This window comes from Ambystoma mexicanum, chromosome 13, assembly GCF_040938575.1.
Source record: "Ambystoma mexicanum isolate Mex_15411 chromosome 13, UKY_AmexF1_1, whole genome shotgun sequence".
Classification (NCBI taxonomy): domain Eukaryota; kingdom Metazoa; phylum Chordata; class Amphibia; order Caudata; family Ambystomatidae; genus Ambystoma; species Ambystoma mexicanum.
Genome location: NC_090938.1, coordinates 840,052,311 through 840,067,195, shown reverse-complemented (window position 1 = coordinate 840,067,195; position 14,885 = coordinate 840,052,311). Strand labels below are relative to the sequence as shown.

Below are 14,885 nucleotides of genomic sequence, written 5' to 3'. Positions count from 1 at the left end.
CCTCGAGAGTGAACTCCCTTTACAGCAGGAGCCACAGGGCGTCAAGATTCCTCGAAGAGATGTGAACACTAGCGTCGAGACTGCAGCTTCGATCTTTGCGGTGCTCGTCGATGATCGTTCGAGGACATCCTGGGAAAATGAGGCGTGCGGTGCACCTCGATGCAAAGTGTTCGGTGCCGCAAAGAAGACTCGGTGAAGAACGTATGCCCAACAGCGGCGTCAGGTGTCGGCGTCAATGATCGGGACTCGACCACGGCTGGATTTCGGATCTTCACTTGTCAGCGTCTTTGAGGACTTCAGGTGGCGGGAAACCCACCAGCGGATTCTCCTCGGTCATCGACGACCTCGACTTTCTCCGGCAGGACAAAGCGGTCGACGGTAATGGCAAAGGAGCCCTTAGTTCAAAATGTTCTTAGGCAAAAGGTGGAGCATTGCAGCTCTGGTCGTCGAGCAGCATGGCATCAAGCTGTCCACGCTTCTGGGCAACACGACTCGACGGGCTTCCAGCAGTCATGGAAATCCTCTGAGCCCCGTTCGACGGCAATGGACTTCAATGGCCTCAATGTCCGGGTGCTTTACTTCGAGAATCTCGGTAAACCCTTTCTCCGGTCGACAGTCTTCAGGACTGGCTTCCAGGGTACCTCGATGAAGATCAGCTTCTGCATGATGTTCCCTCGTAGCTCGGGAAGAGGTCTCCTTGCCAGCTCCTCTCTCGGATCAGCCCTCAACAGACTCAACAGCTTTCAGATTTCATCGAAGGAAAGCAGCAGCAATTCTTCTTCCAGCTGGGCTACAAGGATAAGTAGCTTCAAGTTTCAACTTCAGCTGTGAACAAATTGGGAAGTGAGAGGTCCTCAGATATACACATCTGACCCTCAGTCATTCTGCTGAGCCAAGCTCAGTCAGCCAATCAGGCAGAAGGGAATTCATGCAGGCAGGCAGCCGATCAGGCTTACAGGCATTCAGGCTATTCACTTCCACCCAGACACCCATAACAAGGAATGTACATTGGGGCAAGCACCCAGCCTTTCAGCACACCACACTGCATTCATGTCAGTTCAGGCAGGGCTGTCTCATTCTTTGTGTCACACACACAGATACCAGACACCCATAACATGGAATGTATATTGGTCACAGACTCCATTCACCCAGGTCCCACCCCAAGGGTGTACCCACGACATACAGTCTCTGTGAGGCTCCAGCCAGTCTGGCCTGGACTTCCCCACAATAACATATAATTCTTCCACCCAACTGCCAGTCAGGGGCAGGGACAGAGTCAGGGCTTCCCAGGACTTTGGTAAAACAGGGTAACAGGAAATAGAAACCAAGAGGCCACAGGGACCATCATGCCTTCTATCAGGAATCCACTGATTCCTATAGCAGGACCTGGATATCCCAAAATGGAGGATACTTGAAACACCTGTCAAATTCAGCATGGAGCTGCCACCGGTCCATACCCTGCTCCGTGGGCCACACAAATGTGACCAAAAACATACACTAGGAGTACAGTGTTGTACCACTACCCATGGGTGCCATAAGAGTGTCCTAAGGGTCTCTGTTCACCACAACCAAAAAGAGGAAGAGCTGCACTGCCAGGAGTCCCACATGGACTCCTGTGCAGAAAACAACACAGATCACACATGATAAGGGAGTACAGGGCTAGGACATGGCGGCCCTGTTCCTCCAATGCATTTCCAGCATCACACTCCCAAGCAAAGCGTATGCCCTTCTTTAGCAACCTGGTAAACGGAAGGATCTTCTCCGAGTAGTTGGGTATGAATTTCCTATAGAAATGAGCAACTCTCAGGAAACAATGTATTTCTTTTACTGATAATGGAGCTGACCAGTCTTCGATAGCCAACACCTTACGCTGATCCATCTCGATTCCTTCAGCAGATAAGACATAACCAAGACAAGACATCGATGACTGGTGAAATAAGCACTTCTCTGGGTTAGCAATGAGGTGATTGGAGCATAATTGTTGAAGGACTGTTTTCAAATGGGCTCCATGTTCAGCCAGATCTTTGGAGAAAACCAGGATGTCAGGCAGGTATATCATGACGAAATGGAGTAACAGTTCTGCAAAGATCTTGTCCATGAACCATTGAAAAACAGAAGGGCATTACCCTGTACTCAAAATGTCCAAAAGCTGTCCTAAAGGTTGTCATCCACTCTTCTCCACGTGTGATTTGCATCACATGCTATGCTCCACTAAGGTCCCATTTCATGAAAATGGTTGCCCTGCATATTGCCTCCAGGATGTTCGATATGAGGGGAAGCAGGTATCTGTTGTTCACTGTGACCGTATTGAGGACTATATAATCCAGTCCTGACCTTAATTCTGAGCACTCCTTTTTAGATACAGAAAGCAATGATGCGCCACCTGGGGATTTAGAAACAGTGATGGGACCATTGCGTAGATTGCTTTGCTGGTAGTCGTGGAGAGCATTCTTCTCGGGTTCTGAGAGGATACGCATGCGCCCAAATGGCATTTGGGCGTCAGGAATCAAGTCCTCTGTTCAGCGAGGAGGGAGTCGGCTCTCTGTGCTTTCTGCGAGCACATCCCTGAATCCTGATACTGGATCAGCATCACTTGGAGATGGTTGACAAAGGTTGTCTGAATAGGTGTGAGGGTTTTTTGCTGCAACAGTTCCTTCACAGAACGGGAGGGAAAAGCAATTTTGAACGCAGTACTCAGACCCCAACAACAGGTTGACCGGGGTCCCCTTTATATAAGGGTCATGAACACTCAGCCATGGGAGGCCCAGGATGATCGGGCAATGGGCGCCTTTATGAGATCGAATCAGAGTTGTTCATGGTGATTACCTATGAATAAAGTGCCATCTTGGATTGGCGCCCTGCCTTGCGTGGTGGCCAACTTGGGTGAGGTATGGCGGCTATCTTGGGGTGGGGGCGAGAGCGCGGAGCGAACCCAAGCGCCACCCTCGCCAGAGAAACCATGCAAGGTTGTGGCGGTGGCTGGGACAGTCCATGACAGATACAATCTCAGGTGCTTAATCTGGCATGCAAGATGGTTCCTTCCCAAGAAAATAATTCTATTAAATCTGCTAAAGCACCAGCTCAGAACTTCATGTTTATTCCTCCTACACGAGCTAGATAGATAGCTCAGCAAGTTAAGAGCTTGTTCCAGCAGAGATCTGTGTGCAACCCACTTTCACAGGATTGAATCCTAGCAGTGCCAACTCAACCATTCATTATTACAAGGCGGGCACATTGAGTTCTATTGTGTTGGCGGGTCATAGTACCTATCGCTGCAGCAGTTCGAAGCAGGATGCAGTCATTAGTCACTCTATGTCTTTTGAATGATCCTGTGCTTGATTCTGCATTAATGTTACTCTATTTAGTCCTGGCTTCATTTTATTTGTTTTATTTCGTTCCTTATAGTGCAATCCTAGCTCAAAAGCAGCGGCTCACTTGGTCGGGGGAGGGGGATTTCTATAGGTCCTGCAGGTATTGTTGAAAGCGCCACACTTTCAGCGTTTTTCGGGACTGGGGGGATGAAAGGGCCATTTTGAGCCTCTACTGGGATTGGGTTCCAGATGGTCACGGGGTGGCAGGAGTAGGACTGTCTACATGTCTTCTCTTGGTGGCAAGGTTTGACTCCAACCTTTTGATAGTTTTGCTGCGTGAGGTATGAAAGCCTCCAGAGGTGTGGAGTTTAGCCGACTTGCAAAGCAGTGGATTTGCAAGGGTTAATTGTTGCATAACAAGTGAAATTAAATCATCTTGGGTAAATAATTATACAGCCAACCAGGTGTGGTGCTCATCTACAGGATGGCACTGAAAAGAGAGCGTATCAGGACGACCAATGGGTGCACATTCCTGGAAGTATTGTGGGAGCATGTTGTGTTTTATCTGTATGTGTGGAAAAGAAAACCTCAGAAGTTGTAGATATATGTTGATCGCATTCACCTTTCCGAAGGGGCAGAAGGGCTGGGCACTTTCAGAATGAGAAGATGTACACCTTAGGAGAGGTAAAGGGTGCTTCATTACTGAATGGATGATATTGCTGTAAAGACTGTGGGGCTAGGCCTTGTCCTGGAGATTAATAGAAAGATTGCCTGATACAGAACATTTCTGAAATAGTTGACAGTGCTTTGTAGGTGACTGGAATGTATGACTTCACGGCATATATTTCGCAAGACCCCTGTACTGAAACGGAAGTATGACGTAGTTATGACATGAGGATTGGGGCTCAGGTTGCTGAGGATGGCAGTCTTAGAGGTTGTCCAAATGAAGATGTTGATCCTGATGTTGATGACGGACGCCTTGAAGGTCAGTCTGCTGATGATATAAATCTTAGATGTTGCCCGAATGGAGATGTTGAGGATGACGTTGATGACGGACGTCTTGAAGGTCAGTCTGCTGATGATATAAATCTTAGATGTTGCCGGAATGGAGATGTTGATGATGACGTTGATGACGGACGCCTTGAAGGTCAGTCTGCCAATGATATAAATCTTAGATGTTGCCCGAATGGAGATGTTGATGCTGATGTTGATGACGGACGCCTTGAAGGTCAGTCTGCTGATGATATAAATCTTAGATGTTGCCCGAATGGAGATGTTGAGGATGACGTTGATGACGGACGTCTTGAAGGTCAGTCTGCTGATGATATAAATCTTAGATGTTGCCCGAATGGAGATGTTGATGATGATGTTGATGACGGACGCCTTGAAGGTCAGTCTGCTAATGATATAAATCTTAGATGTTGCCCGAATGGAGATGTTGAGGATGACGTTGATGACGGACGTCTTGAAGGTCAGTCTGATGATGATATAAATCTTAGATGTTGCCTGAATGGAGATGTTGATGGTGATGTTGATTACGGACGCCTTGAAGGTCAGTCTGCTGATGATATAAATCTTAGATGTTGCCTGAATGGAGATGTTGATGGTGATGGTGATGTTGATGACGGACGCCTTGAAGGTCAGTCTGCTGATGATATAAATCTTAGATGTTGCCTGAATGGAGATGTTGATGGTGATGTTGATGACGGACGCCTTGAAGGTCAGTCTGCTGATGATATAAATCTTAGATGTTGCCTGAATGGAGATGTTGATGGTGATGGTGATGTTGATGACGGACGCCTTGAAGGTCAGTCTGCTGATGATATAAATCTTAGATGTTGCCTGAATGGAGATGTTGATGGTGATGTTGATGACGGACGCCTTGAAGGTCAGTCTGCTGATGATATAAATCTTAGATATTGCCTGAATGGAGATGTTGATGGTGATGTTGATTACGGACGCCTTGAAGGTCAGTCTGCTGATGATAGAATCTTTGATGTTTATCTGGTGATGGCACACATCTTAATAAAGCTGAGTGTTTCAATAATGACTTATCATGATAGAAGTTCCAGGTATTGGCCTGATAATATCAGTAGACATGGCTATCCGCCAACTGATGAGAGAAGACTCGGATTATGACCTTCTGAAGCTTGATGTCTTCAGTGTTGATCTGAAGAGGATGGGCACCTTAGATGTTGGCATGGAGATCTGACGCGCGGATTTGACATTTATAGAAGTGCTAGGAGTGTACCAGATGTTGATAGAAGTCTTGTATCCCTACTTAATGGCAATGGAAGAAGTCGGGCATGTTGAGCAGAACTTTATGCTTCGATGATTAAGATAGAAATCGCAATTTTTGACAGTTTAGTGATGGAAGTCTTGGTTGTTGGCCTGATGATGGTGGAATTTACAAATGATAACATGATGACAATACATTTGTAGGTGTTGATGTAATGAGGACAGGAGACAACAATGTTGCATTGATTGCCTGCACCGTTGGCTGCTTATTTGCGGTGGCATGTTGCACTTTGCACAATGTACCAGTAACGACCTTGGTGGTCTCCCTTTCTGTGCATGGAGTGTGTGGCTTCTGGCTTCTGCATTAAACACTTTTGCAAGATTCTACGTTTGAACAGAACTGCCGATGGGACTCGTTCTTCCAGTAGTGTTTTAAATGGGAAAGCTGGAAATCGCTTCAATATCTAAATAGCTAAAGAGCACTTTTCTTTCTCTGAGCCCCTCCTTCCACTAGACTTTAGTGCCTGTTACTCTCTGTCCCTCCTACTCCTTCCTCCCTGATTACCAATGTCCACAAAGCGTTCGCTCTCCTTATCTCCCTTTCTTCTCCTTCGCAGTCTGTGGTGCCGACTACATGGAGCCTGATCCTTCGAAGATAGGGGTCCCCTCCCAGAGCTTCCAGAACAATGTCCCCCACTACGCTGAGGCTGACATCATCAACCTGCAGGGGGTGACAGGCAACAACACGTATGCCGTGCCTGCCATCACTGTGGACGCCCTGGCCGGGAAGGACATTGCCGTAGGAGAGTTTCCGCGCGCCCGCCTCGTCTTTAAGGAGAAGCTGGGCGAGGGGCAGTTTGGTGAGGTAGGTTTCAGGGTCTCAGCAGTGGGGTTTCTATGGGGGGACCGAGTTTAAGCTGATTGAGTGGTGTCAGAATGGGTTCTGTATGGAGAAAGGTGCCAGTTGAGCAGAGACTGGGCACCCTCTTCCTAGCTCAGCCCCCATTGGTCTATTGTACTCTGTTCACACCTAGGCCAAGCGATGCAGAGGCTCTACCTCAATCATTGCTGCCTGGACATGGGTTGGTGTCTAGCAGTAAGAGGGCGGGATTAACCAAGTGCACGGCCTATCACGGAAGGCCTGGCTGCTGCATCTCCCCTTTCAGCTCATGAAGCCTCGCCGCCCTAGGCCACACACTCCATGCAGATGCGGGGCGTTTTCTGTGTGGATATCCTGCAATGGGGAGGGGAGGTGGGCCGTGGTAGGTGATATCTTCAGAATGACATCCCTCCTTGTACTCATTCCTCCATTCCAAAGGTCCACTTGTGTGAGATCGACAGCCCACAGGACCTTCTGAGCCTTGAATTCCCCTTCAATATCCGCAAGGGGCGGCCGCTGATGGTAGCGGTGAAGATCCTGCGCTCCGACGCAACCAAAAATGCCAGGTAGGTTCTGCTCTGTCTGTGCCCTCTCCCAGAATGTCTACCTCACCCACTGCCCCCTCAGCCTTCTCCTATCCTCAGTGCCCTCATCTTGATCTCACTCTCCCCAACGCACAGGAATGATTTTCTGAAGGAGGTGAAGATTATGTCTCGGCTGAAAGACCCCAACATCATCCGCCTGCTGGGGGTCTGTGTGCAGGAGGACCCCCTCTGTATGATTACTGAGTACATGGAAAACGGGGACCTCAACCAGTTCCTCAGCAGCCACGAGATGGAGGACAAGATCAGCGGCAGCGCCTGTAGTGCGCCCGCTATCAGGTGAGGCCCAGAAATTGGGATCAGGTCAACGCCAACCGACTCTTTCAGGCCCAAGGGGTCAGCTTAAGTCCCAAGGGATCGGGTTGGGACCTGGGGGTCAGTCGAGAGACATGGATGAGGTGAGTGCCCTTAAATTGGGGGAGGGCTGAAGAATGAGGAGCGTTTCTAAAATGGGTCACAGAATCGGGGGAAGGCACAGGGTTCAGATATTAGCCGCAGGTCAGAGGGCGGCCGGGGGCTTATCAGGGCCCTGCGTGTCCCTGTCCAGGTAATAGGAGCCTCTTTAGGGGGTCACAGTGAGTAGCAATATCATGCCTGGGGTCTAGGCAGGGTCTTGGGGTCTACGGTGATTGTGTCTTGGTATGCAGGTGTGATTCTGTGTGCACGCGTCCAGTCTTCTGGGGGTCTCTGAGGCCACTTGTGGCCGAGCTTCTGTCTAGACACAGAGAAGGGTCTAAGCTCTCTGTGATCACACGTATGCCCTGCATTGCCAGTAGGAATGGGGCATGCCTGGTAATACTAATGGCCCGCTTCCTAGGGCATGCCCACAGCTGGCACCATTGAGGAAGCCTCGTGGTGGGGCTTTGGTTATACCCCATTTGTCATCCACTACTGATGGTGCCACCATGAAGCCAGACTTATCGCACTGCCTGCTGCACCCTGATTGGGGGAAGCAGCGGGCACAGAAAGTGGAGCGAGTCACATCCAGTGGACACGTGACAGCAGCTTCCGGCCAGCTCCGACTGGCAGGAGAAGAGGCGCCCTCCGTGCTCATGCTGGGCCCAGCCGCTCCTCTGTGTGACTGCACCCCCCCACCCCACCCCACATTAGGTTTCCTGCTGCCTTTCATTAACAGTTCACTTGTGGAAACCCCGGGGGTACTGAACACACAGAAACAGCTGTATTGCGATCCAGCTGCCCGATTTGGGCACACGTTCCCACATTGTGAGCATCGCCAATGCAGCAGCTGCCTGCATTACTCCGCCATGAAGCCAAGAGCTCCCCGCATGGAATGCCCGTAAACTGCGGATGGCAGCGCCCGGGGTGCGGAAGCGCTGATCTCACCTCCGGTATGCAGTGTAAATAACCAAAAATGAACCGCCATAAACTCTTTCAGTCACATCTGAACAATGACAAAAAAGTTGAATTGTTTAGTAAAAGTACATATGGGGGTGTGGTAAGGGATTAAAGGAGTGGGGTTAGTTGGGGGGTAAACAAGCTGCAGAAATGGAGGATTTGAGAGTGGACCCCCCAAATTAAAAAAAGAGAACAAAAATTAGTTATTAAAGTGTCAATGAAAAAGTATGTTGTTATTTTTGTTGTCGTTATAAACACATGGATCTCATCGGCCCGGCTTCCTTGCCCATATTCAGCTCATGGGGCTGTACGTGCCTCGGCCCGGCTTCCTTGCCCAGGTTCAGCTCATGGGGCTGTACGTGCCTCGGCCCGGCTTCCTTGCCCAGGTTCAGCTCATGGGGCTGTACGTGCCTCGGCCCGGCTTCCTTGCCCATGTTCAGCTCATGGGGCTGTGCGTGCCTCGGCCAGCTTCCTTGCCCATGTTCGGCTCATGGTGCTGTGCGTGCCTCGGCCCGGCTTCCTTGCCCGTGTTCGGCTCATGGGGCTGTACGTGCCTCGGCCCGGCTTCCTTGCCCAGGTTCAGCTCATGGGGCTGTACGTGCCTCGGCCCGGCTTCCTTGCCCATGTTCAGCTCATGGAGCTGTACGTGCCTCGGCCCGGCTTCCTTGCCCAGGTTCAGCTCATGGGGCTGTACGTGCCTCGGCCCGGCTTCCTTGCCCATGTTCAGCTCATGGGGCTGTGCGTGCCTCGGCCAGCTTCCTTGCCCATGTTCAGCTCATGGGGCTGTGCGTGCCTCGGCCCGGCTTCCTTGCCCGTGTTCGGCTCATGGGGCTGTACGTGCCTCGGCCTGGCTTCCTTGCCCATGTTCAGCTCATGGGGCTGTACGTGCCTCGGCCCGGCTTCCTTGCCCAGGTTCAGCTCATGGGGCTGTGCGTGCCTCGGCCAGCTTCCTTGCCCATGTTCAGCTCATGGGGCTGTGCGTGCCTCGGCCCGGCTTCCTTGCCCGTGTTCGGCTCATGGGGCTGTACGTGCCTCGGCCCGGCTTCCTTGCCCAGGTTCAGCTCATGGGGCTGTACGTGCCTCGGCCCGGCTTCCTTGCCCATGTTCAGCTCATGGAGCTGTACGTGCCTCGGCCCGGCTTCCTTGCCCAGGTTCAGCTCATGGGGCTGTTCTGCAGAATCCGGGGCGCTTTATTAGGTTCAGCTGTTCATCCTCCATTCAATCGGTTGCTCCCTATATCCCTGATAACACCCGATTTGCCGTCATTCGTTGCTGCTCATATGGCCGTGACCAAAGACCATTTCTCCGATGTTGTCATCACCAAATGTCTGTCTGATTCCTAAAACATTTCACAACAGGACATCAACCCGGCCACCAAGGCCTCGGTTCTGTAGGCGCTTATCACTACTGTACATCCCTAAGTGCATGGTGGCCATACAACTATTGATCTCTGAAGGTTACGCGTGGCACAACCCCTCAGGGTGGGCAGCCTGGCCACTTTCAATGCCTTCTTCTAGCGCCACACCTGCCCATCAGAGTGTTCTGGCAACCACGATCCTCTTCCAGGGCAACCCAGAAGGTGTAAGTGGCGACCTCCAGCTAACCCTGCCTACAAGGTGGAGCAGCTCGGTGATCTGATGGCCAGTTAGGACATGGCCTTCCACAAATAATCAAAAAGACCATTAAATGTCATCTATGAAGGAGTACCGCCAATGGTCGTCCAATCTTTGGCCTTCTCCTGCATCAACAAAGTATGTGCCTTCCTGGTTATCTTCCTGGAGACCTTTCTTTAATTCCAAGACAGGCACTCTCTCTCTGCTGTAGAACCGGCTGCGGGGATCGACCCAATGACGCTTGTGCCAGTGCTCCCACCATCCATGGTACCTTCTTACAGGAGGCCAGAGCTCTAAGGGGAGCGCCAGGCTCACTGCAACTCGATACTCCCCGATGAATGCCAACCTTAGCCGTCTCCTGCCACTCCCTCAAGTGGGACTTCCTGCTTGTTCTAGAGCTTTCTCGTTACTTTCAGTCCCATCTTTCTGACCGTTGCTATGTTTATGTTCCGTGCTACAGCATTTGCCTCTGCCACCCCAGGAGGCCAGTTCCACTATGTGTGCTCCTGTACCCCCACTCCTCCTGTAAGCCCATGTCCTGTCTTCACGACACATTCACTGCACGGAGGCAGAGCACATTCAGGGCAGTCAGTATTGGGGTACATCCATGTAGGGCCTATGTGCTGGAAATGGTGGGGAATTGCCTTTTGTATGTCTCCGCCGCTCACTCCGCCTTGACCTCATTCTCTCTGCTTTCCCTGAAGCTACCCCAGCCTGATCCACGTGGCCTGCCAGATCTCCTCTGGCATGCGCTACCTGGCATCCCTGAACTTTGTGCACCGAGACCTGGCTACCCGCAATTGCCTGGTGGGCGAGAGCTACACCATCAAGATCGCAGACTTTGGCATGAGTCGTAACCTTTACGCTGGCGACTATTACCGAATCCAAGGCCGAGCGGTGCTGCCCATCCGCTGGATGGCATGGGAGTGCATCCTCATGGTAAGAGCAAGCACTAGAGGCGGGAACTGGCTGCGGCCCTTTACCTTCTGCAGCCTTTCTGCTCCTGGCTCCTGTACTACTCTACTATTACTCTGCCCTACCCCTCAACCCCAATACCTTCTGCAGCCTCTCTACTCCTGGCATGTTCCTGTAACTCCTGCACTACTCTACTGCTACTATTCTGCTATACCCCTCCACCCCTCCACCCCAATACCTTATATGCACCCTCTCTGCTCCTGGCATGTTCCTGTAACTCCTGCACTACTCTACTGCTATTATTCTGCTGTACCCCTCCAAACCAACACCTTCTGGAGCCTCTCTGCTCCTAACTCCTGCAGTACTCTACTGCTACTATTCTGCTGTACCCCTCCACCCCAATACCTTATATGCACCCTCTCTGCTCCTAGCATGTTTCTGTAACTCCTGTACTACTCTACTGCTACTATTCTGCTGTACCCCTCCAAACCAATACCTTATATGCACCCTCTCTGCTCCTGGCATGTTCCTGTAACTCCTGCACTACTCTACTGCTACTATTCTGCTGTACCCCTCCACCCCAATACCTTATATGCACCCTCTCTGCTCCTGGCATGTTCCCGTAACCCCTGCACTACTCTACTGCTATTATTCTGCTGTACCCCTCCAAACCAACACCTTCTGCAGCCTCTCTGCTCCTGGATCCTGTACTACTCTACTATTACACTGCCCTACCCCTCAACCCCAATACATTCTGCAGCCTCTCTACTCCTGGCATGTTCCTGTAACTCCAGTACTACTCTACTGCTATTATTCTGCTGTACCCCTCCAAACCAACACCTTCTGGAGTCTCTCTGCTCCTAACTCCTGCAGTACTCTACTGCTACTATTCTGCTGTACCCCTCCACCCCAATACCTTATATGCACCCTCTCTGCTCCTGGCATGTTTCTGTAACTCCTGTACTACTCTACTGCTACTATTCTGCTGGCTGTACCCCTCCACCCCAATACCTTCTGCACCCTCACTGCTCCTGGCATGTTCCTGTAACTCCTGCACTACTCTACTGCTACTATTCTGCTGTACCCCTCCACCCCAATACATTCTGCACCCTCTCTGCTCCTGGCATCTGTAACCCCTGCACTACTCTACTGCTACTATTCTGCTGTACCCCTCCACCCCAATACATTCTGCACCCTCTCTGCTCCTGGCATGTGTAACCCCTGCACTACTCTACTGCTACTAGTCTGCTATACCCCTCCACCCCAATACCTTCTGCAACCTCTCTGCTCCTGGCATGTGTAACCCCTGCACTACTCTACTGCTACTAGTCTGCTATACCCTTCCACCCCAATACCTTCTGCAGCCTCTCTGCTCCTGTCTCCTGTATTACTCTACTGCCACTATTCTGTTGTACGCCCCACCCCAATACCTTCTGCACCCTCTCTCCTCCTGACATGTTCCTGTAACTACTGCACTACTCTACTGCTATTATTCTGCTGTACCCCTCCACACCGACACCTTCTGCAGCCTCTCTGCTCCTAACTCCTGCAGTACTCTACTGATACTATTCTGATGTACCCCTCCACCCCAATACCTTATATGCACCCTCTCTGCTCCTAGCATGTTTCTGTAACTCCTGTACTACTCTACTGCTATTATTCTGCTCTGCTGTACCCCTCCAAACCAACACCTTCTGCACCCTCTCTGCTCTTGGCATGTTCCTGTAACTCCTGCACTACTCTACTGCTACTATTCTGCTGTAACCCTCCACCCCAATACCTTCTGCAGCCTCTCTGCTCCTGACTCCTGTACTACTCTACTGCTACTATTCTGCTGTACCCCTCCACCCAAATACCTTCTATGCACCTGGACCTTACACTACTCTTGTGCCTCTACTATTGCCAGGTCTCTTCTGTGCCTACATTAGACCTGTACTCCTTTACCTTCTCAGATCATGTAACATGTGTGTTTCACTTCTGTACCCCCTCTTCTCCTCCACCAAGTGTATGTTTTCTCTTCTCCCAACTCCCCTCTCTGCCTACCGCATCCCACTGCTCTGCACTTGTACCTGCCCTCATTCTTTGCCATCTTGCACCTGTCCTCTCTCTCATGTGACACCTTGTGGCTACTCTCACTTTTCTACAGGGAAAGTTTACTGCAGCCAGTGACGTGTGGGCTTTTGGGGTCACCCTGTGGGAGATCCTGATGCTGTGCAAGGAGCAGCCATACAGCCAGCTGACTGATGAGCATGTGATAGAGAACGCCGGCGAGTTCTTCCGTGACCAGGGCAAGCAGGTGAGTGAAGCCTCTCTGGGTCTACAGAGAAGGGACATGAGTCATAGTGGCCAGGGTGACCATGGGAGAAGCCTCACCAGGTCAGGAGCAAAGCTGGATTGTGAAGAGGCACCTGCATCAGGTACCAGGATAGACGTTTGAGGGAAGCCTCCCCAGGTCTGGGGAGAAGTGAACATGTTAATGTTAATGGTATTTGTACCGCACACCGTCACCACCCGAGTGACCTCCAGGCGCTCTGGCAGATCTGAAAAGGGAAGAGGGTGGGAAGGCTAGTAGGATAGAACGAGAGAAAGGCAAGAGAGCGGTGATGTGCTGTTGGCAGCCTAAGTTCGGTTTGCAATGTTTGCTGAGCTTAGGTGTGCTTTTCGGTTGCAAGCTGTCATGTGCTGTTGTGCGAGGCTATGTGTGGTATATTTTGTTGTTGCAGTGTGGTGAAGTGTGTGCGGTTACTGTGCATTAGAGGTATGGTTGTGTTTTGTTAAGAGTTTGAGATGTGTATGCAGAGAGAAGAGATAGTTTAGTGGGTTGGTTAGTGGCATCGCTGTCTAGATGCGGCCCAATGCTTATCTTTACAGTTCTATCTAGATGTGATGCAAGCTGACTTCACAAATCTGTCTAGATGTAACGCAAACTAGTATTACAGTTGTCTAGATATGAAGCAATGCTAATCTTCACAATTCTGTCTAAATGTGACACAAACTAATCTTCACTATTCTGTCTAGATGTGATGCAATCCTAGTGTTCACAATTCTGTTTAGATGTGATGCGAGCTAGTATTACAATTCTGTCTAGATATGACGTAATGCTAATCTTTACAATCCTGTCTAGGTGTGATGCAAGCATACATTCACAGTTCTGTCTAGATATGACATAATGCTAATCTTCACAATTCTGTCTAGATGCAACACAAGCTAATCTGTACAATCCGTCCAGGTGTGGTGCAAGATGATATTCACAATTCTGTCTAGATGTGACGCAACCATACATTCACAATTATGTCTAGATATGACGCACGCTAGTATTACAGCTCTGCCTAGATATGACGTAATGCTAATCTTGACAATTCTGTCTAATTGTGACACTGGCTCATGTATGCAATTTATTCTGGACTAGCTAGCACAGAGTAGAGTCTACCTAGTTGTGAGATATTGCTCACTAATAGTTATCTGGATGTGAGAGAAGGCTGGGCACCACAGTTCACGACTCATTGAGTCTAAGTGGGGCGACAGTTGCAGAATGGAAGTGGGTGCATTCACATTACCTCCTATTTGGTCGTAATAAGATAGGAGAGAGGTGGGCCAGTTTTTGGCTGCAGGGATAGCTGTGTCCCTGTTATGTTAAGTTATTATGTTGATTTATACTGTGCACCGAAACCACCCAAGGGAGTCTCCAGGTGCTCGCATGGCTCTGCAAGAAAGAGGATGTGGTTGCTTAGTGAGGGACGAATGATAGGATAGGTCCAGAACCAAGAGAAACCGGCATCTGTATACGCAGGCTTGTAGATAGCAGGTTGCATGCACTGGCTTGTTGTATCCATACGGGTAAGGTCCAATGCCTTGGGCGCTTTCTGTGTGGCTGTCTGTCATGCTGGGGTGTGTATGTGTGTTTTATGGGTATATTGGCAGGTGTTTAAGGTTGTGTACACTGGCTTGTTGTGTCCGTATGGGTAAGGTG

At 50.3% G+C, this 14,885-nt stretch overlaps 1 protein-coding gene across 5 annotated transcripts in view; it reads left to right on the top strand.

The window, feature by feature from the left end:
- The window catches only part of DDR1 (discoidin domain receptor tyrosine kinase 1), a 318,555-nt gene that overhangs the window by 271,403 nt on the left and 32,267 nt on the right, over nucleotides 1-14,885 (top strand). For all 5 annotated transcript variants that reach the window (XM_069635358.1, XM_069635356.1, XM_069635355.1 and 2 more), the window contains 5 exons: nucleotides 6,167-6,414; nucleotides 6,868-6,995; nucleotides 7,110-7,310; nucleotides 10,705-10,939; nucleotides 13,062-13,211. In XM_069635358.1, coding sequence (XP_069491459.1) covers nucleotides 6,167-6,414; nucleotides 6,868-6,995; nucleotides 7,110-7,310; nucleotides 10,705-10,939; nucleotides 13,062-13,211 — 962 coding nt within the window. The remainder of the gene's footprint in view (nucleotides 1-6,166; nucleotides 6,415-6,867; nucleotides 6,996-7,109; nucleotides 7,311-10,704; nucleotides 10,940-13,061; nucleotides 13,212-14,885) is intronic.